The sequence below is a fragment of the Coturnix japonica genome, chromosome 19 (assembly GCF_054131305.1).
Source record: "Coturnix japonica strain WE chromosome 19, WE-NBRP24, whole genome shotgun sequence".
NCBI classification, from domain to species: domain Eukaryota; kingdom Metazoa; phylum Chordata; class Aves; order Galliformes; family Phasianidae; genus Coturnix; species Coturnix japonica.
The window spans coordinates 1,163,849-1,183,878 of record NC_140681.1 but is presented as its reverse complement, the minus strand read 5'-3'; the positions used below and the strand labels follow the sequence as shown (position 1 = coordinate 1,183,878).

The 20,030-nt window shown below is 52.0% G+C and overlaps 2 protein-coding genes across 7 annotated transcripts; both read left to right on the top strand.

Annotated features, from left to right (window-relative positions):
- Nucleotides 1–38: 38 nt before the first annotated feature.
- LOC146757751 (uncharacterized) lies at nucleotides 39–9,451 on the top strand. 3 transcript variants are annotated; one of them, XM_085520035.1, is made up of 6 exons: nucleotides 39–1,299; nucleotides 2,141–2,239; nucleotides 3,156–3,318; nucleotides 8,278–8,379; nucleotides 8,466–8,529; nucleotides 8,890–9,451. In XM_085520035.1, the coding sequence occupies exon 1, from the start codon at nucleotides 329–331 to the stop codon at nucleotides 1,187–1,189; it is 861 nt and encodes a 286-aa protein (XP_085376161.1). In that variant the 5' UTR covers nucleotides 39–328; the 3' UTR covers nucleotides 1,190–1,299; nucleotides 2,141–2,239; nucleotides 3,156–3,318; nucleotides 8,278–8,379; nucleotides 8,466–8,529; nucleotides 8,890–9,451. The 3 variants fall into 3 exon arrangements, with proteins under 3 accessions (XP_085376161.1, XP_085376160.1, XP_085376159.1); XM_085520034.1 differs by having other exon boundaries at nucleotides 1,975–2,239; XM_085520033.1 differs by having other exon boundaries at nucleotides 39–2,239.
- Nucleotides 9,452–10,266: 815 nt separating this feature from the next.
- On the top strand, nucleotides 10,267–19,509 carry LOC146757750 (uncharacterized). Of its 4 annotated transcripts, none has more exons than XM_085520028.1 (6): nucleotides 10,267–11,383; nucleotides 12,225–12,323; nucleotides 13,240–13,402; nucleotides 18,335–18,437; nucleotides 18,524–18,587; nucleotides 18,948–19,509. In XM_085520028.1, the coding sequence occupies exon 1, from the start codon at nucleotides 10,413–10,415 to the stop codon at nucleotides 11,271–11,273; it is 861 nt and encodes a 286-aa protein (XP_085376154.1). In that variant the 5' UTR covers nucleotides 10,267–10,412; the 3' UTR covers nucleotides 11,274–11,383; nucleotides 12,225–12,323; nucleotides 13,240–13,402; nucleotides 18,335–18,437; nucleotides 18,524–18,587; nucleotides 18,948–19,509. The 4 variants fall into 4 exon arrangements, with proteins under 4 accessions (XP_085376154.1, XP_085376155.1, XP_085376153.1 ...); XM_085520029.1 differs by having other exon boundaries at nucleotides 18,524–18,850; XM_085520027.1 differs by having other exon boundaries at nucleotides 12,059–12,323.
- The last annotated feature ends 521 nt before the right edge of the window (nucleotides 19,510–20,030 follow it).

The window sequence follows — 20,030 nt, the reverse complement described above, 5'->3', positions numbered from 1 at the left end:
CCTTCCAAAGCCCGGCCCTGGGGAGTTGTCCAAAAATTTTCCAACCTTTTGTATTACCTAAGTTTATTTTAAACAGACAAGGAGGAGTAATCTCTTAAAGGCTTTTTTAAAGGCATTGGACTAGGTTTTGATTATCACGTCTCAGGAAGCTTCTGCATTCCACCTAGTGCTAATGTGATACATCAAGAGCAGATGACACAAGAGATTCAGGCCTTGCTGCCAGTCTTTTACGAATCAGAACTTTGTTTCATGTTGCCAGATATTGTGGTTTCCTTTTCAGGGGATTCCTTTGCTGTATAATAAGAAGGCCGAGGGCATCCTGGCCTGCATGGGAAACAGTGTTGCCAGCAGGAGCAGAGAGGTGATTGTCCCCCTGTTCTCAGCACTGATGAGGCCGCAGCTCGAGTGCTGTGTTCAGTTTTGGGCCCCTCAGTGCAAGAAAGACATCGAGGCCCTGGAACGCGTTCAGAGGAGGGCAACAAAGCTGGTGAGGGGTCTGGAGCACAGGCCGTATGAGGAGCGGCTGAGGGAGCTGGGATTGTTCAGCCTGGAGAAGAGGAGGCTCAGGGGAGACCTCATTGCTCTCTCTAACTTCCTGAAGGGAGGCTGTAGTGAGCTGGGGCTCGGCCTCTTCTCTCGTGTCATTAATGATAGGACCAGAGGGAATGGCTTCAAGCTGCGACAGGGGAGATTCAGGCTGGACACTACGAGGTATTACTGCTCAGAAAGGGTGGCCAGGCACTGGAATGGACACAGGGAGGTGGTGAAGGGAAGGGGACGAGGGCGAGGAAGGAAGGAAGGGAAGGGGAAGGTAAAGGAAGGAAAGCGAGAGGAAAGACACGAAATGAGACGTGAATTTTGGGTCCTTTTCCGGCAGCCGCCCCCCCCCAACAGGCCCCAGCCCGGCCTGAGCCACGTGACAGTGCCAGTGCCAGTGACAGGAAGTGCTTCCTGCAGGCGGCGGAGAGCACTTCCGGGCCATGGCGGCATGGCGGCCATGAGCGGGGCCGGGAGGAGCGGGCTCTGTGCTGCGAACGGGGTCGGGCCTCGGGGCGGGGGCACGGAGGGGCTGTCGGGGGAGGAGCTCGCGGCGCTGCCGGCACCCAGAGGCGGCTCCCGGGCGGCTCCACGGTCTCGCTGTGCTGCGGAGTCACCCGGCCGGCCCCAAAAGCCTGGAGGCAGAGCCTGAGCCGGCCCCGGCCCGGATCGTGTGGTGCGGCTCCGGCCGTGCTGGGCTGTGCGGCAGGAAGATGACTTGCGGAATCAAACTCTATAACCCAAAGATGGGTTCTAAAGCAGGTATGTTTATTCCAGCGTTGCGCAGCGCCGGGTGCAAGCGGGAGAGCTCCACCAAACTTGCACACCGTAAGGAGAAAAGTGTGTTACAGATATAGGTTAAGCTAATACGTAATCAATAGTCTCCTCCTCAGTTTGATTACATATTCATTACATTCCCTAGGACCCCGTTCCCCGCGACCCTTGCCGTTGTTTTGGGGTGAAATTCTTCTTCTGTTTTCTTCTTGGTGTTATCTGCTGGTATCGTTCTCCCATGTCAGCATCATCTTGCCCGGGGGTATCTAATCCTTCTTCTTGTCAGAGGTCTCCGGACAATTTCTTCTTATCTTTATTGCCCTCTTCTCTGGTTTTATTTTGACTAAGTGTCTGTAATTCCCCCTATCCCTGCACTTTTAAATGTAAACTATCTGCAGTTACCCTTTGTCTCGGATTCTGTGAAGTTCCCCTTTCCCTTTCTATAGCAGAGTGTTACCTTGCCTCCATTTCAGTCTTTGGGTCCCCAGGGAGGCTCTCCCTGGGGGTGTCCCGATTCGAAGGCAGGATTCAATCCCGCCGCAGCCCATCCATGGCAGGCAAACGCTTCTCTCCTCTGCTCTTGGGACTCAGCAGTGCCAGGGGTTTCACAGCGCGCGTGTTGCAGTGGCTGGCAGCCTCCGTGTGTTTTTCTGTTGCATACAGGATCCCATGGTGGAGCCGCGTTAGAAGCAGACGTTGGTGTCTTGTGGCAGGAGCAAGGGCAGTGGAAGCGCTGCCCAGGGCAGGGCGGTGGTGACTGCCATGAGAGCGGAGGTCTGATGCCATCTGCGAGGGATGGGATTTGCATCCGGTGGCTTTTCCGTTGCAGAATGTCCAGCAGCAGAGCGTGAGTGGCCGTGAAATGAAGCTGGGCCCCAGGAGAGCCGCCTGGAGCTGCGTCACGAGCTTCGTGCGTGGCCAGCGCAAGGTAGGTGTGCCTTACTGTAAGCGTGCGCTGAAGCAGTGTTGGTTAAGCACGGCTCACTCCTCTGTCTGCAACAGATGGGCTTTCTGCGCGCTTTATTGCTGTGGCCGTAGAATTCCCTCTTTCTTACCATCTGATCTGTGAAGGCTTTTGTGTGGGAAGGTTTTGAGGAATGAGGGAGTAGAAATTGCTTTAGTCACGAGTCATCTGGAAAGGTTTCACAGAAACGGTGACATTTGCAGAAGGAACGTATTGGCATTGGCAGTTGTGCCAAATACTCACTGGGATGGAGAGGAGGGAGTACCTGCAGAAGACCGTTCTCTTCTGGTTTTGAGGAAGCCGGGCAGAGCTCAGATTGCAGCTTAAGCAATGTTCTTTTGTCACACTCTGTGTCCTGTGTTGCGTTCTCTCCTTTCGATTCCAGTTCTCCTGACAGGTTAGGCTTGAATTCAGCATAATATCTGCTTCTCCCTGGGTTCAGGTTCTTTGGGTCTCCTGCCTGCTTTTCTCCCTTTTCTTAATGGAGAGTGGAGTTTCTACCACAGAGCAAAGTTTCGTGATTGACAGAAACAAATATGGAACATATTAGATGAACACAGCTCTGCATTTTTTTCTTCCTCCGAACAGCAAGGGACTCCTGTGCTCTCATTAATATCATCAGTGAGTAGATGCTGCCTTCTACTGGAGCCTAAAATGCTTTCTGCAGTTGAGTGGTTGGAAACATAGGGTTTTAACTTAAAATTGTTTGCGCAGGGTGAAGGTTGGGAATACAATTAGAATACAGTTACACAGTGCTCTATCCCCAGCACTTTCCATCATTTTTCTTAACACAGCTTACGGTTCATTTCAAAACAAACTAACAAAGATGAACTTGGGTTAGCGTAGCCTGTTTTAAATGATCCTTCTGTGTCTTTTCCAGGCTGGTAGCAGAATGGAGACTTTCCCGAGGCACTGAGGAACAGACACAAGCTTCTTTTGAAGGCTTCAATGAAATTCTGCCCCAGCAGTATCTGTGGTCTTTTGATGCTAAGGAGCTGGACGTAAAGGATTCTTTGACTATTGCCAGATCCAGGCTGCTACAGGTATGTCACGGTTTAAACTAAAAATCCACCTGCGTCCGTGACAGGGACTGTGGGCCCAGCAGGGGCCCTAGGCCGAAAGGAAAAAAAGTTAATTAGGAAAAGAAAACAGCAGCAACAATCTAAGGAGGCACACTTATTTACTAAATTACTATATCGAAATACAGGATAACACAGTATAATACAATATAATTGAAAATTGAGCTAACGAATCAAGCAAAATAGGAGAGAGAATGAGTCCCGAAACCGAGAGGCCTACTGTAAATCTAGGCGAAACGGTGAAGGCTCCCACACACTCCCCTGAACGCCAGAACTCGAAAGACGTCAGTCTAGCCTGCGACAGAGTTAATATAGTGTCCAGGTCCCGTGACCTCGTGTTGTTCTCTGGGAGATGTACTCTTCTTCTGTAAGTTGCAGATTCAGTAAAACTATTCATGCTTTATATGATGTTATGATGTGGAATACTGATAGCAAAATTACAAAATTATTAAACCATGACAAGGTAATACTTGCATTTCAGTCAGTGTCTGAAGAGCAAAGTTCATTAAGGCTGGCGGTTCTGTTTTCAGGATGTGTGAGAGAAGCCTTATGTATCAGTTAGTATTTGGTTACTGTGTTGGTCTTCACTTTCTTCTTTGCAACCAATTTACACGTTTCTAACGTTAAGATTCTGCCAGCATAAATTTTTTGGCTAACAGTGTTTTTGTAGTCCTTGACAATGTGATTTGCGTGTGTCTAAAGAGTGAGCAACTAGAAAGCAAGGGAGAAAAGAACCAAATATCAGCGGATGGTCAAATTACTGAGTGGAGCAGGTTTTAGCTGCTTTTGGGTTCTCCAAGTTATACTCTACAGCAAAACATCGTATTTCTAGCACAGAATGGTACGGTTAGGTAAAGACAAAGTACGTTGTTAGTTTGAATGTCTAAATACAAATGTTTTCATGAGTGGTATTTCTCTTTTGTGGCCTCTCCACATTTTCTTTGTGAGCGGATGTTATTATTTGCTATGAAAGTTTGAGAGTTTAATATTAAAAACGAGTGTAGTGTGATTGCAGGTGCTTTAAGTACAGTAGTATTTCAGTACAATAGTCTTGCTGTAGAAGCAAAGTAGTAGGTTGTAGTTTCAATGATTCCATGTGGGTGCCCAGCCCAAAGTGGGGATTCCCTTATGAAAGGAGGGGGAGGGTGAAGGAGGCCGAGGGCCCTTTTCTCGGGGCCAGCTCTCTGTGCCCTCTTGCTGGCCGGAGAGAAGGGCTGCCCGCTGGACACAGGGAGTGCCTTGTAGCTCCCGTGCCGTGCCCTGCCCTCCAGCCCCCTCCTCATCCTATGCGGAACACCACTCCCAGCAGCACAGGTGCCATTTTGGAATCTTCCCCATGTCACAGCTGTCACCTTGGTAGCTGCGGCTCCACCCGACTCACTCACCTCTGAGAGTGCTGGGCAGGTAGCAGCCATGTCCAGCACGAAGCGAGGGCGAGAGGAATGTAGTGAGGATTTAAGTGGGGAGAAGGAGCTGGGGGCCCCAGAACCGAAGAGGAGGAGGGTGCCCGCCATAACCATCAAATGGAGGAGGGGGAAAGGAGCCCGTTTCCATCATGCCTGGACCAGCCCTGTGACCACCACCCATGTGGAGCCGATGGAGGTGGATCCCCCTCCGGAGGAACCGATGGAGGTGGATCCCCCTCCGGAGGAACCGATGGAGGTGGATCCCCCTCCAGAGGACCCCATGGACGTGGATCCGCCCGCGGCATAGCTGGCCTGGCACCACACGACCGTGCCAGGCCCCGCGTTGGCATGGTCACAGCTTCACCATCGCTGGTCCAGGCACTCGGCTCCTTTCCTGCTGCGCGGCCCCTGCCCCCAGCATGAGCTGGGTGGCATTATTTAACATCTTCTTCTCCTCCACCTCGTTGCTCCTCCGGTTCTGTGGGCCCCCAGTTCCTTCTTCCCCCTGTTGTAGTTAGGTGTTTGCTCTGTTCTTTGTTTTGATGGTTGTGTTAGGTTAGTGTTAGTGTTCAGTTTAGTTTTAGCGTTAGGGATAGGTTCCTGTTTGTTCTTTAGAGTTAGGCATAGGTTCCTGTTTGTTCTTTAGGGTTAGGTATAGGTTTCTGTTGTTATTTTAGAGTTAGGCGTAGGTTAGTGTTCGTACTTACAGTCAGGCATTGGCTGCTACACTCAAGTAAAAGTAACCGCTGCTCCTGGGTAAGCACACAGTGTTGCCATCAGGGCTCAAGCTCAGGCAGCCAGCTGACCGGGGCAGAATTTGTGTTAGACGCTGCTCAGTGACAACACCCAGAACAAAGTAGCAAGGATGTGAAGTGCAGGAGACTACTTGCGCTTAGCACATTCTGTCTGCTGTAACAGCATTACTCAAAGATTTCTAATCAGGCCAAGATCTTTGTGATGCAGCAGTTTGTTCATTACTGCCATCATGGGCGCACGACCCTACTGGCGAGGAATGGAAGGCCCTATATGCTGGCCCGACCCTACCCGCAGGGAGGTGTGCTCCCTCCCCTGGGCACGGGTCAGGGACATTGCTGGGAGACTTCCCAGTCTGATCTGCCCTTCTGTCTACTATCCCCTGCTGATAGTTCAGGCTGGCAGTGAAGAAGTTAGTAAAAAAAGCCTGAAGGCTATCAAAGATGATTTCAGGGGACTGGGGCGGGTAATCGAAGGAACAGGTGTGCGGGTGGTTATTGCATCTGTACTTTCAGTGGCAGGGAGGGATACTGAGTTGGACCTAAAAACCCACCTCTTAAACAAATGGTTAAAGAGTCGGTGCAGACATAGGAGTCTTGGTGTTTTTCACCATGGGGCAATTTATTTGGCTCCTGGCATGACAGCTACAGACGGAAGCGGCCTGTCTCAAAGGGGTAAGAGGGTTCTAGCTGAGGAACTGTCAGGACCCCACCAAAAACCTGCACCCTGACTTGTAAAATGGTTACACAGATATAGGTACACCTCATACATAGTCAATGATGTAAGGAAGGACACTGGACACACCTTCGTTGGCTCCACAGCCGCAGTCCAACACGGCGCCCAGGCCCGTCGATCCATTCCTTTGCTTGCTGCCAGTTCCCACAGGGAGTCCTCACTCAGACACCTGAAACAACAACGCACACAAACACATCAGGCAAACAACAGACACGCACACAAACACAAAACGCCCTCCTCGGATCCCGCCACTCACCCTTCCTTTGCCAACTTCTCTCGCTCACCTTCAGGGCAGTGCCAGCCCCTTCAACCCGATCACAGAATCACAGAATGACCCGGGTTGGAAGGGACCTCAAGGATCATGAAGCACCAACCCCCCGCCTGGCTGCGGGGCTGTGGCAGCCGGTGTGGCTGGGTGCAGCACGTGGGCATGTGGGAGGGCCTGCAGCAGGGATGTGGGGTGTAATCAGAGTGACTGGAATTCCAATTCAGTCAGAGGTCTTAATTGTAGGTAAGGGTTGAATCCGCCGAGGTGCCGCACAAGGAGAGGCGCTGGGTGCGACTATGGAAAGCAGAGCTTGTGTGTCCCAGGAGGCAGGCGTAGTCAGGTCCCCTTTGGAGCCTGCCGTTGTTGGTGCTCAGCTCAGGAGCCCCATCAGGAGCTGCTGCGTGCTGCGTCTGTGTCACGGACTTATCTAGATCAATATGATTGACTGATCAATCTATGATCTCCAGATGATGTTATGATGTGAAATACCAATAGAAAAAAATACAAAACCACAACAGTATGGCAGCCCAAAAAGATTCCCTTGTGGAAGAAGGGGGAGGGTGAAGGAGGGTGAAGGAGGCCGAGGGCCCTTTACTTGGGGCCGGCTGGTCTGTGCCCTCTTGCTGGCCAGAGAGAAGGGCTGCCCGCTGGGCACAGGGAGCACCTTGTAGCTCCCGTACCATGCCCTGCCCTCCAGCCCCCTCCTCATCCTATGTGGAACTCCAGTGCCAGCAGTGCGGCCGCCATTTTAGAACCCTCTCCATGTCACCATGGTCACCGTTGCCGCATGCCTCTGACAGTTGTGGCAGTTAACAGCCATGCCTGCTGCAAAGAGGGCGAGGGTTGAAGTTTCTGGTGGGAGGATGGAGCTGGGGGCCCTAGGAGTCAGAAGGAGGAGGGGGCCCGCCATGACCATCAGGCAGAGGAGGGGTAAGAGAGCCATTATCCATCATGCCTGGACCAGCCCTGTGACCACCACCCATGTGGAGCCTATGGAGGTGGATCCCCCTCCGGAGGAACCGATGGAGGTGGATCCCCCTCCGGAGGAACCGATGGAGGTGGATCCCCCTCCGGAGGAACCGATGGAGGTGGATCCCCCTCCAGAGGAGCCCATGGACGTGGATCCGCCCGCGGCATAGCTGGCCTGGCACCACACCACCGTGCCAGGCCCCGCGTTGGCATGGTCACAGCTTCACCATCGCTGGTCCAGGCACTCGGCTCCTTTCCTGCTGCGCGGCCCCTGCCCCCAGCATTAGCTGGGTGGCATTATTTAACATCATCTTCTCCTCCACGTTGTTGCTCCTCTGGTTCTGTGGGCCCCCAGTTCCTTCTTCCCCCTGTTAGGTTAGGTGCTTGTTATGTTTTTGTTGATGGTAGTGTTAGATTAGTGTTAGTGTTAGTGTTCAGTTTAGTTTTAGCGTTAGGGATAGGTTCCTGTTCGTTTTTTAGAGTTAGGCATAGGTTCCTGTTTGTTCTTTAGGGTTAGGTATAGGTTTTTGTTGTTATTTTAGAGTTAGGTATAGGTTTTTGTTGTTATTTTAGAGTTAGGTATAGGTTTCTGTTGTTATTTTAGAGTTAGGCATAGGTTAGTGTTCGTACTTGCAGTCAGGCATTGGCTGTTACACTCAAGTAAAAGTAACCGCTGCTCCTTGGGTAAGCATGCAGCTGGTTGCTCACCCCGAGCAATGAGTGCGACTGCCCTGACAGTTTGATGACATCTGCGATGAACTGAATTTCCCTCTTGGGACTTTTCCTTTGCAGAACATGGAGGAGCAGAGCGTGAGTGGCTGAGAAATGGAGCTGGGACTCAGGAGAGCAACACGTGGCTGTGTCCCAGAGCTCCCAAAGTGTGGCCATTGCAAGGTAGGCGTGCCTTACCGTAAGCGTTGTTCAAGCACAGCTCCTGGCACTGTCTGCAACAGATCCGCTCTCTGCGTGCTTTCTTTCAGTCGCTGGTGTTGTGCAGCACAGCCACGGCACGGCCCTCAGTGCGTACGCGAGGAGCGTGAAAAGGTAGGTGGTGAATTTTCATCTTGCTAACGCTAGGATTAGGAATGGTGAGCATTCCTAAAAGAGTGGCCACAAAGGTGTGATCTGCCTCGGGGAGAAGTTGATTCTCGCCTCTTCAGCTTTTCCCTTCTTTTCTGTCCACCTGTCCTTTCCAGCTCCTCCTCCCCTCAGCTGCAAGTGGGGCAGTGCTCGAGTGTGAGGACTCTTCCTTGGCATGCGGTAACAGACAATGCAGATGTGACTTTTGTGTCCTTCCTTGTTCTTGGGTTCGTAGCCCAGGGATATCTTGCGAGCAGCTCTCTAAGTCAGACTGTGCTGGCAGCGTGCGTGAGTGAAATAGTGCCTCTTTTTTCCCTCTTGCAGCAAGCTTGCCGAGGCAAGGCAAGCGCTACTCAGCTGAGGAAGAAAGCCGAGAAGGAAAGCAGAAAGCAACGATGAGGGCTTGAGCAAGAAGCTACAAAGGACAGCAGAACCACCTGCAACACTTCCTCGGAGGTGGCACCAAGAGCTGCTGACTCAACAGTCCAGTTTACTGGCACAGCCGTGCTTTCCCTGTCATGGACGGTGGAGATGATGGAAGTGAACTGGACAGGAAGGACTTGTGCTGCGTTAGAAGCAATGAGGGCTTCACATAGGCAGGACTTGGTGTATGGCAAGAGCTGGAGACGCTGCGTTCCTTCAGGGTGTGTCTCTTGAGGTCCAGGCCTGGTGTAGGGTTAGGTTGAAATAGGGCTGGCTGGGACTGGAGAGGGAGGAGGTGACGTAGCCCCGGGGTTTGGCTTCTCCTTGGGTCTGACTGGAGGCTGAGTGACTGATTGCTAAGCGGCAATCCTGGGCACTGGGGTTTCATTTTGGGGTGTGGGCGGGGCAATAAATAGAAGCCAAATCTTCTTGTACGCAATAAAATTGAAGCGAACTTTCTAAACCTGGTGCTGCCTCTTTCAGTAGCTGGTCAGAACGTCCCTCGCTCGGGCTGGCAATCGCAGGGCGATGAAGCGGTCGGCTTCACGTCTCTCCCTTGACATGGTGCAGTGCAGGTTTTCCCCCGTTTCCTTGTTGGTCTTCCCAACCTGTGGCCTTTCAGCCAACCCGTAAGTGCTGGTGACAGGCTGTGAGCATCTCCTTGCTCTCTGAGGACTGACAGAAAGAAACCAGAGGAGGGGAAGCAGCCCGGCAGGAAGAAGGGTGTCCCGTGCTCAGCCCCTTGAGTTGGCCTCTCTTCCCTGAGGGCTCTTTCAGCTTCTGATGGATGCACCGTGTGTTGCTGTTTGCCCTGGGAAGCCCAGCTGCACGCTGGCAGCCGTGGCCTGTGCATCAGCCTCCCCTTGAGGCCCAAGGAGTTGTTTGTTTTTATGTATTCACTATTGGTGTGGCATTTTGTTGTTTTGTTCTGCTTTGAGATCAAGGGGTAATTTAACACCGTTGGAAGTCATTGGGGTTCAGGAGTAGCACATGTAGAATTTTGATCATGCAGCAAGTTGTGATTTCTACTGTGTTAAAGAACTGGCACACACATATACGCCTGCAGCCGGAGCTTGATTGACTCTCGTTAATACGGCCTTCCAAAGCCCGGCCCTGGGGAGTTGTCCAAAAATTTTCCAACCTTTTGTATTACCTAAGTTTATTTTAAACAGACAAGGAGGAGTAATCTCTTAAAGGCTTTTTTAAAGGCATTGGACTAGGTTTTGATTATCACGTCTCAGGAAGCTTCTGCATTCCACCTAGTGCTAATGTGATACATCAAGAGCAGATGACACAAGAGATTCAGGCCTTGCTGCCAGTCTTTTACGGATCAGAACTTTGTTTCATGTTGCCAGATATTGTGGTTTCCTTTTCAGGGGATTCCTTTGCTGTATAATAAGAAGGCCGAGGGCATCCTGGCCTGCATGGGAAACAGTGTTGCCAGCAGGAGCAGAGAGGTGATTGTCCCCCTGTTCTCAGCACTGATGAGGCCGCAGCTCGAGTGCTGTGTTCAGTTTTGGGCCCCTCAGTGCAAGAAAGACATGGAGGCCCTGGAACGCGTTCAGAGGAGGGCAACAAAGCTGGTGAGGGGTCTGGAGCACAGGCCGTATGAGGAGCGGCTGAGGGAGCTGGGATTGTTCAGCCTGGAGAAGAGGAGGCTCAGGGGAGACCTCATTGCTCTCTCTAACTTCCTGAAGGGAGGCTGTAGTGAGCTGGGGCTCGGCCTCTTCTCTCGTGTCATTAATGATAGGACCAGAGGGAATGGCTTCAAGCTGCGACAGGGGAGATTCAGGCTGGACACTACGAGGTATTACTGCTCAGAAAGGGTGGCCAGGCACTGGAATGGACACAGGGAGGTGGTGAAGGGAAGGGGACGAGGGCGAGGAAGGAAGGAAGGGAAGGGGAAGGTAAAGGAAGGAAAGCGAGAGGAAAGACACGAAATGAGACGTGAATTTTGGGTCCTTTTCCGGCAGCCGCCCCCCCCCAACAGGCCCCAGCCCGGCCTGAGCCACGTGACAGTGCCAGTGCCAGTGACAGGAAGTGCTTCCTGCAGGCGGCGGAGAGCACTTCCGGGCCATGGCGGCATGGCGGCCATGAGCGGGGCCGGGAGGAGCGGGCTCTGTGCTGCGAACGGGGTCGGGCCTCGGTGCGGGGGCACGGAGGGGCTGTCGGGGGAGGAGCTCGCGGCGCTGCCGGCACCCAGAGGCGGCTCCCGGGCGGCTCCACGGTCTCGCTGTGCTGCGGAGTCACCCGGCCGGCCCCAAAAGCCTGGAGGCAGAGCCTGAGCCGGCCCCGGCCCGGATCGTGTGGTGCGGCTCCGGCCGTGCTGGGCTGTGCGGCAGGAAGATGACTTGCGGAATCAAACTCTATAACCCAAAGATGGGTTCTAAAGCAGGTATGTTTATTCCAGCGTTGCGCAGCGCCGGGTGCAAGCGGGAGAGCTCCACCAAACTTGCACACCGTAAGGAGAAAAGTGTGTTACAGATATAGGTTAAGCTAATACGTAATCAATAGTCTCCTCCTCAGTTTGATTACATATTCATTACATTCCCTAGGACCCCATTCCCCGCGACCCTTGCCGTTGTTTTGGGGTGAAATTCTTCTTCTGTTTTCTTCTTGGTGTTATCTGCTGGTATCGTTCTCCCATGTCAGCATCATCTTGCCCGGGGGTATCTAATCCTTCTTCTTGTCAGAGGTCTCCGGACAATTTCTTCTTATCTTTATTGCCCTCTTCTCTGGTTTTATTTTGACTAAGTGTCTGTAATTCCCCCTATCCCTGCACTTTTAAATGTAAACTATCTGCAGTTACCCTTTGTCTCGGTTTCTGTGAAGTTCCCCTTTCCCTTTCTATAGCAGAGTGTTACCTTGCCTCCATTTCAGTCTTTGGGTCCCCAGGGAGGCTCTCCCTGGGGGTGTCCCGATTCGAAGGCAGGATTCAATCCCGCCGCAGCCCGTCCATGGCAGGCAAACGCTTCTCTCCTCTGCTCTTGGGACTCAGCAGTGCCAGGGGTTTCACAGCGCGCGTGTTGCAGTGGCTGGCAGCCTCCGTGTGTTTTTCTGTTGCATACAGGATCCCATGGTGGAGCCGCGTTAGAAGCAGACGTTGGTGTCTTGTGGCAGGAGCAAGGGCAGTGGAAGCGCTGCCCAGGGCAGGGTGGTGGTGACTGCCATGAGAGCGGAGGTCTGATGCCATCTGCGAGGGATGGGATTTGCATCCGGTGGCTTTTCCGTTGCAGAATGTCCAGCAGCAGAGCGTGAGTGGCCGTGAAATGAAGCTGGGCCCCAGGAGAGCCGCCTGGAGCTGCGTCACGAGCTTCGTGCGTGGCCAGCGCAAGGTAGGTGTGCCTTACTGTAAGCGTGCGCTGAAGCAGTGTTGGTTAAGCACGGCTCACTCCTCTGTCTGCAACAGATGGGCTTTCTGCGCGCTTTATTGCTGTGGCCGTAGAATTCCCTCTTTCTTACCATCTGATCTGTGAAGGCTTTTGTGTGGGAAAGTTTTGAGGAATGAGGGAGTAGAAATTGCTTTAGTCACGAGTCATCTGGAAAGGTTTCACAGAAACGGTGACATTTGCAGAAGGAACGTATTGGCATTGGCAGTTGTGCCAAATACTCACTGGGATGGAGAGGAGGGAGTACCTGCAGAAGACCGTTCTCTTCTGGTTTTGAGGAAGCCGGGCAGAGCTCAGATTGCAGCTTAAGCAATGTTCTTTTGTCACACTCTGTGTCCTGTGTTGCGTTCTCTCCTTTCAATTCCAGTTCTCCTGACAGGTTAGGCTTGAATTCAGCATAATATCTGCTTCTCCCTGGGTTCAGGTTCTTTGGGTCTCCTGCCTGCTTTTCTCCCTTTTCTTAATGGAGAGTGGAGTTTCTACCACAGAGCAAAGTTTCGTGATTGACAGAAACAAATATGGAACATATTAGATGAACACAGCTCTGCATTTTTTTCTTCCTCTGAACAGCAAGGGACTCCTGTGCTCTCATTAATATCATCAGTGAGTAGATGCTGCCTTCTGCTGGAGCCTAAAATGCTTTCTGCAGTTGAGTGGTTGGAAACATAGGGTTTTAACTTAAAATTGTTTGCGCAGGGTGAAGGTTGGGAATACAATTAGAATACAGTTACACAGTGCTCTATCCCCAGCACTTTCCATCATTTTTCTTAACACAGCTTACGGTTCATTTCAAAACAAACTAACAAAGATGAACTTGGGTTAGCGTAGCCCGTTTTACATGATCCTTCTGTGTCTTTTCCAGGCTGGTAGCAGAATGGAGACTTTCCCGAGGCACTGACGAACAGACACAAGCTTCTTTTGAAGGCTTCAATGAAATTCTGCCCCAGCAGTATCTGTGGTCTTTTGATGCTAAGGAGCTGGACGTAAAGGATTCTTTGACTATTGCCAGATCCAGGCTGCTACAGGTATGTCACGGTTTAAACTAAAAATCCACCTGCGTCCGTGACAGGGACTGTGGGCCCAGCAGGGGCCCTAGGCCGAAAGGAAAAAAAGTTAATTAGGAAAAGAAAACAGCAGCAACAATCTAAGGAGGCACACTTATTTACTAAATTACTATATCGAAATACAGGATAACACAGTATAATACAATATAATTGAAAATTGAGCTAACGAATCAAGCAAAATAGGAGAGAGAATGAGTCCCGAAACCGAGAGGCCTACTGTAAATCTAGGCGAAACGGTGAAGGCTCCCACACACTCCCCTGAACGCCAGAACTCGAAAGACGTCAGTCTAGCCTGCGACAGAGTTAATATAGTGTCCAGGTCCCGTGACCTCGTGTTGTTCTCTGGGAGATGTAGTCTTCTTCTGTAAGTTGCAGATTCAGTAAAACTATTCATGCTTTATATGATGTTATGATGTGGAATACTGATAGCAAAATTACAAAATTATTAAACCATGACAAGGTAATACTTGCATTTCAGTCAGTGTCTGAAGAGCAAAGTTCATTAAGGCTGGCGGTTCTGTTTTCAGGATGTGTGAGAGAAGCCTTATGTATCAGTTAGTATTTGGTTACTGTGTTGGTCTTCACTTTCTTCTTTGCAACCAATTTACACGTTTCTAACGTTAAGATTCTGCCAGCATAAATTTTTTGGCTAACAGTGTTTTTGTAGTCCTTGACAATGTGATTTGCGTGTGTCTAAAGAGTGAGCAACTAGAAAGCAAGGGAGCAAAGAACCAAATATCAGCGGATGGTCAAATTACTGAGTGGAGCAGGTTTTAGCTGCTTTTGGGTTCTCCAAGTTATACTCTACAGCAAAACATCGTATTTCTAGCACAGAATGGTACGGTTAGGTAAAGACAAAGTACGTTGTTAGTTTGAATGTCTAAATACAAATGTTTTCATGAGTGGTATTTCTCTTTTGTGGCCTCTCCACATTTTCTTTGTGAGCGGATGTTATTATTTGCTATGAAAGTTTGAGAGTTTAATATTAAAAACGAGTGTAGTGTGATTGCAGGTGCTTTTAAGTACAGTAGTATTTCAGTACAATAGTCTTGCTGTAGAAGCAAAGTAGTAGGTTGTAGTTTCAATGATTCCATGTGGGTGCCCAGCCCAAAGTGGGGATTCCCTTATGAAAGGAGGGGGAGGGTGAAGGAGGCCGAGGGCCCTTTTCTCGGGGCCAGCTCTCTGTGCCCTCTTGCTGGCCGGAGAGAAGGGCTGCCCGCTGGACACAGGGAGTGCCTTGTAGCTCCCGTGCCGTGCCCTGCCCTCCAGCCCCCTCCTCATCCTATGCGGAACACCACTCCCAGCAGCACAGGTGCCATTTTGGAATCTTCCCCATGTCACAGCTGTCACCTTGGTTGCTGCGGCTCCACCCGACTCACTCACCTCTGAGAGTGCTGGGCAGGTAGCAGCCATGTCCAGCACGAAGCGAGGGCGAGAGGAATGTAGTGAGGATTTAAGTGGGAGAAGGAGCTGGGGGCCCCAGAACCGAAGAGGAGGAGGGTGCCCGCCATAACCATCAAATGGAGGAGGGGGAAAGGAGCCCGTTTCCATCATGCCTGGACCAGCCCTGTGACCACCACCCATGTGGAGCCGATGGAGGTGGATCCCCCTCCGGAGGAACCGATGGAGGTGGATCCCCCTCCAGAGGAGCCCATGGACGTGGATCCGCCCGCGGCATAGCTGGCCTGGCACCACACGACCGTGCCAGGCCCCGCGTTGGCATGGTCACAGCTTCACCATCGCTGGTCCAGGCACTCGGCTCCTTTCCTGCTGCGTGGCCCCTGCCCCCAGCATGAGCTGGGTGGCATTATTTAACATCTTCTTCTCCTCCACCTCATTGCTCCTCCGGTTCTGTGGGCCCCCAGTTCCTTCTTCCCCCTGTTGTAGTTAGGTGTTTGCTCTGTTCTTTGTTTTGATGGTTGTGTTAGGTTAGTGTTAGTGTTCAGTTTAGTTTTAGCGTTAGGGATAGGTTCCTGTTTGTTCTTTAGAGTTAGGCATAGGTTCCTGTTTGTTCTTTAGGGTTAGGTATAGGTTTCTGTTGTTATTTTAGAGTTAGGCGTAGGTTAGTGTTCGTACTTACAGTCAGGCATTGGCTGCTACACTCAAGTAAAAGTAACCGCTGCTCCTGGGTAAGCACACAGTGTTGCCATCAGGGCTCAAGCTCAGGCAGCCAGCTGACCGGGGCAGAATTTGTGTTAGACGCTGCTCAGTGACAACACCCAGAACAAAGTAGCAAGGATGTGAAGTGCAGGAGACTACTTGCGCTTAGCACATTCTGTCTGCTGTAACAGCATTACTCAAAGATTTCTAATCAGGCCAAGATCTTTGTGATGCAGCAGTTTGTTCATTACTGCCATCATGGGCGCACGACCCTACTGGCGAGGAATGGAAGGCCCTATATGCTGGCCCGACCCTACCCGCAGGGAGGTGTGCTCCCTCCCCTGGGCACGGGTCAGGGACATTGCTGGGAGACTTCCCAGTCTGATCTGCCCTTCTGTCTACTATCCCCTGCTGATAGTTCAGGCTGGCAGTGAAGAAGTTAGTAAAAAAAGCCTGAAGGCTATCAAAGATGATTTCAGGGGACTGGGGCGGGTAATCGAAGGAACAGGTGTGCGGGTGGTTATTGCATCTGTACTTTCAGTGGCAGGGAGGGATACTGAGTTGGACCTAAAAACCCACCTCTTAAACAAATGGTTAAAGAGTCGGTGCAGACATAGGAGTCTTGGTGTTTTTCACCATGGGGCAATTTATTTGGCTCCTGGCATGACAGCTACAGACGGAAGCGGCCTGTCTCAAAGGGGTAAGAGGGTTCTAGCTGAGGAACTGTCAGGACCCCACCAAAAACCTGCACCCTGACTTGTAAAATGGTTACACAGATATAGGTACACCTCATACATAGTCAATGATGTAAGGAAGGACACTGGACACACCTTCGTTGGCTCCACAGCCGCAGTCCAACACGGCGGCCAGGCCCGTCGATCCATTCCTTTGCTTGCTGCCAGTTCCCACAGGGAGTCCTCACTCAGACACCTGAAACAACAACGCACACAAACACATCAGGCAAACAACAGACACGCACACAAACACAAAACGCCCTCCTCGGATCCCGCCACTCACCCTTCCTTTGCCAACTTCTCTCGCTCACCTTCAGGGCAGTGCCAGCCCCTTCAACCCGATCACAGAATCACAGAATGACCCGGGTTGGAAGGGACCTCAAGGATCATGAAGCACCAACCCCCGCCTGGCTGCGGGGCTGGGGCAGCCGGTGTGGCTGGGTGCAGCACGTGGGCATGTGGGAGGGCCTGCAGCAGGGATGTGGGGTGTAATCAGAGTGACTGGAATTCCAATTCAGTCAGAGGTCTTAATTGTAGGTAAGGGTTGAATCCGCCGAGGTGCCGCACAAGGAGAGGCGCTGGGTGCGACTATGGAAAGCAGAGCTTGTGTGTCCCAGGAGGCAGGCGTAGTCAGGTCCCCTTTGGAGCCTGCCGTTGTTGGTGCTCAGCTCAGGAGCCCCATCAGGAGCTGCTGCGTGCTGCGTCTGTGTCACGGACTTATCTAGATCAATATGATTGACTGATCAATCTATGATCTCCAGATGATGTTATGATGTGAAATACCAATAGAAAAAAATACAAAACCACAACAGTATGGCAGCCCAAAAAGATTCCCTTGTGGAAGAAGGGGGAGGGTGAAGGAGGGTGAAGGAGGCCGAGGGCCCTTTACTTGGGGCCGGCTGGTCTGTGCCCTCTTGCTGGCCAGAGAGAAGGGCTGCCCGCTGGGCACAGGGAGCACCTTGTAGCTCCCGTACCATGCCCTGCCCTCCAGCCCCCTCCTCATCCTATGTGGAACTCCAGTGCCAGCAGTGCGGCCGCCATTTTAGAACCCTCTCCATGTCACCATGGTCACCGTTGCCGCATGCCTCTGACAGTTGTGGCAGTTAACAGCCATGCCTGCTGCAAAGAGGGCGAGGGTTGAAGTTTCTGGTGGGAGGATGGAGCTGGGGGCCCTAGGAGTCAGAAGGAGGAGGGGGCCCGCCATGACCATCAGGCAGAGGAGGGGTAAGAGAGCCATTATCCATCATGCCTGGACCAGCCCTGTGACCACCACCCATGTGGAGCCTATGGAGGTGGATCCCCCTCCGGAGGAACCGATGGAGGTGGATCCCCCTCCGGAGGAACCGATGGAGGTGGATCCCCCTCCGGAGGAACCGATGGAGGTGGATCCCCCTCCAGAGGAGCCCATGGACGTGGATCCGCCCGCGGCATAGCTGGCCTGGCACCACACCACCGTGCCAGGCCCCGCGTTGGCATGGTCACAGCTTCACCATCGCTGGTCCAGGCACTCGGCTCCTTTCCTGCTGCGCGGCCCCTGCCCCCAGCATTAGCTGGGTGGCATTATTTAACATCTTCTGCTCCTCCACCTTGTTGCTCCTCTGGTTCTGTGGGCCCCCAGTTCCATCTTCCCCCTGTTAGGTTAGGTGTTTGTTATGTTCTTTTTTGTTGATGGTAGTGTTAAGTTAGTGTTAGTGTTAGTGTTCAGTTTAGTTTTAGCGTTAGGGATAGGTTCCTGTTCGTTTTTTAGAGTTAGGCATAGGTTCCTGTTTGTTCTTTAGGGTTAGGTATAGGTTTTTGTTGTTATTTTAGAGTTAGGTATAGGTTTTTGTTGTTATTTTAGAGTTAGGTATAGGTTTCTGTTGTTATTTTAGAGTTAGGCATAGGTTAGTGTTCGTACTTGCAGTCAGGCATTGGCTGTTACACTCAAGTAAAAGTAACCGCTGCTCCTTGGGTAAGCATGCAGCTGGTTGCTCACCCCGAGCAATGAGTGCGACTGCCCTGACAGTTTGATGACATCTGCGATGAACTGAATTTCCCTCTTGGGACTTTTCCTTTGCAGAACATGGAGGAGCAGAGCGTGAGTGGGCTGAGAAATGGAGCTGGGACTCAGGAGAGCAACACGTGGCTGTGTCCCAGAGCTCCCAAAGTGTGGCCATTGCAAGGTAGGAGTGCCTTACCGAAAGCGTTGTTCAAGCACAGCTCCTGGCACTGTCTGCAACAGATCCGCTCTCTGCGTGCTTTCTTTCAGTCGCTGGTGTTGTGCAGCACAGCCACGGCACGGCCCTCAGTGCGTACGCGAGGAGCGTGAAAAGGTAGGTGGTGAATTTTCATCTTGCTAACGCTAGGATTAGGAATGGTGAGCATTCCTAAAAGAGTGGCCACAAAGGTGTGATCTGCCTCGGGGAGAAGTTGATTCTCGCCTCTTCAGCTTTTCCCTTCTTTTCTGTCCACCTGTCCTTTCCAGCTCCTCCTCCCCTCAGCTGCAAGTGGGGCAGTGCTCGAGTGTGAGGACTCTTCCTTGGCATGCGGTAACAGACAATGCAGATGTGACTTTTGTGTCCTTCCTTGTTCTTGGGTTCGTAGCCCAGGGATATCTTGCGAGCAGCTCTCTAAGTCAGACTGTGCTGGCAGCGTGCGTGAGTGAAATAGTGCCTCTTTTTTCCCTCTTGCAGCAAGCTTGCCGAGGCAAGGCAAGCGCTACTCAGCTGAGGAAGAAAGCCGAGAAGGAAAGCAGAAAGCAACGATGAGGGCTTGAGCAAGAAGCTACAAAGGACAGCAGAACCACCTGCAACGCTTCCTCGGAGGTGGCACCAAGAGCTGCTGACTCAACAGTCCAGTTTACTGGCACAGCCGTGCTTTCCCTGTCATGGACGGTGGAGATGATGGAAGTGAACTGGACAGGAAGGACTTGTGCTGCGTTAGAAGCAATGAGGGCTTCACATAGGCAGGACTTGGTGTATGGCAAGAGCTGGAGACGCTGCGTTCCTTCAGGGTGTGTCTCTTGAGGTCCAGGCCTGGTGTAGGGTTAGGTTGAAATAGGGCTGGCTGGGACTGGAGAGGGAGGAGGTGACGTAGCCCCGGGGTTTGGCTTCTCCTTGGGTCTGACTGGAGGCTGAGTGACTGATTGCTAAGCGGCAATCCTGGGCACTGGGGTTTCATTTTGGGGTGTGGGCGGGGCAATAAATAGAAGCCAAATCTTCTTGTACGCAATAAAATTGAAGCGAACTTTCTAAACCTGGTGCTGCCTCTTTCAGTAGCTGGTCAGAACGTCCCTCGCTCGGGCTGGCAATCGCAGGGCGATGAAGCGGTCGGCTTCACGTCTCTCCCTTGACATGGTGCAGTGCAGGTTTTCCCCCGTTTCCTTGTTGGTCTTCCCAACCTGTGGCCTTTCAGCCAACCCGTAAGTGCTGGTGACAGGCTGTGAGCATCTCCTTGCTCTCTGAGGACTGACAGAAAGAAACCAGAGGAGGGGAAGCAGCCCGGCAGGAAGAAGGGTGTCCCGTGCTCAGCCCCTTGAGTTGGCCTCTCTTCCCTGAGGGCTCTTTCAGCTTCTGATGGATGCACCGTGTGTTGCTGTTTGCCCTGGGAAGCCCAGCTGCACGCTGGCAGCCGTGGCCTGTGCATCAGCCTCCCCTTGAGGCCCAAGGAGTTGTTTGTTTTTATGTATTCACTATTGGTGTGGCATTTTGTTGTTTTGTTCTGCTTTGAGATCAAGGGGTAATTTAACACCGTTGGAAGTCATTGGGGTTCAGGAG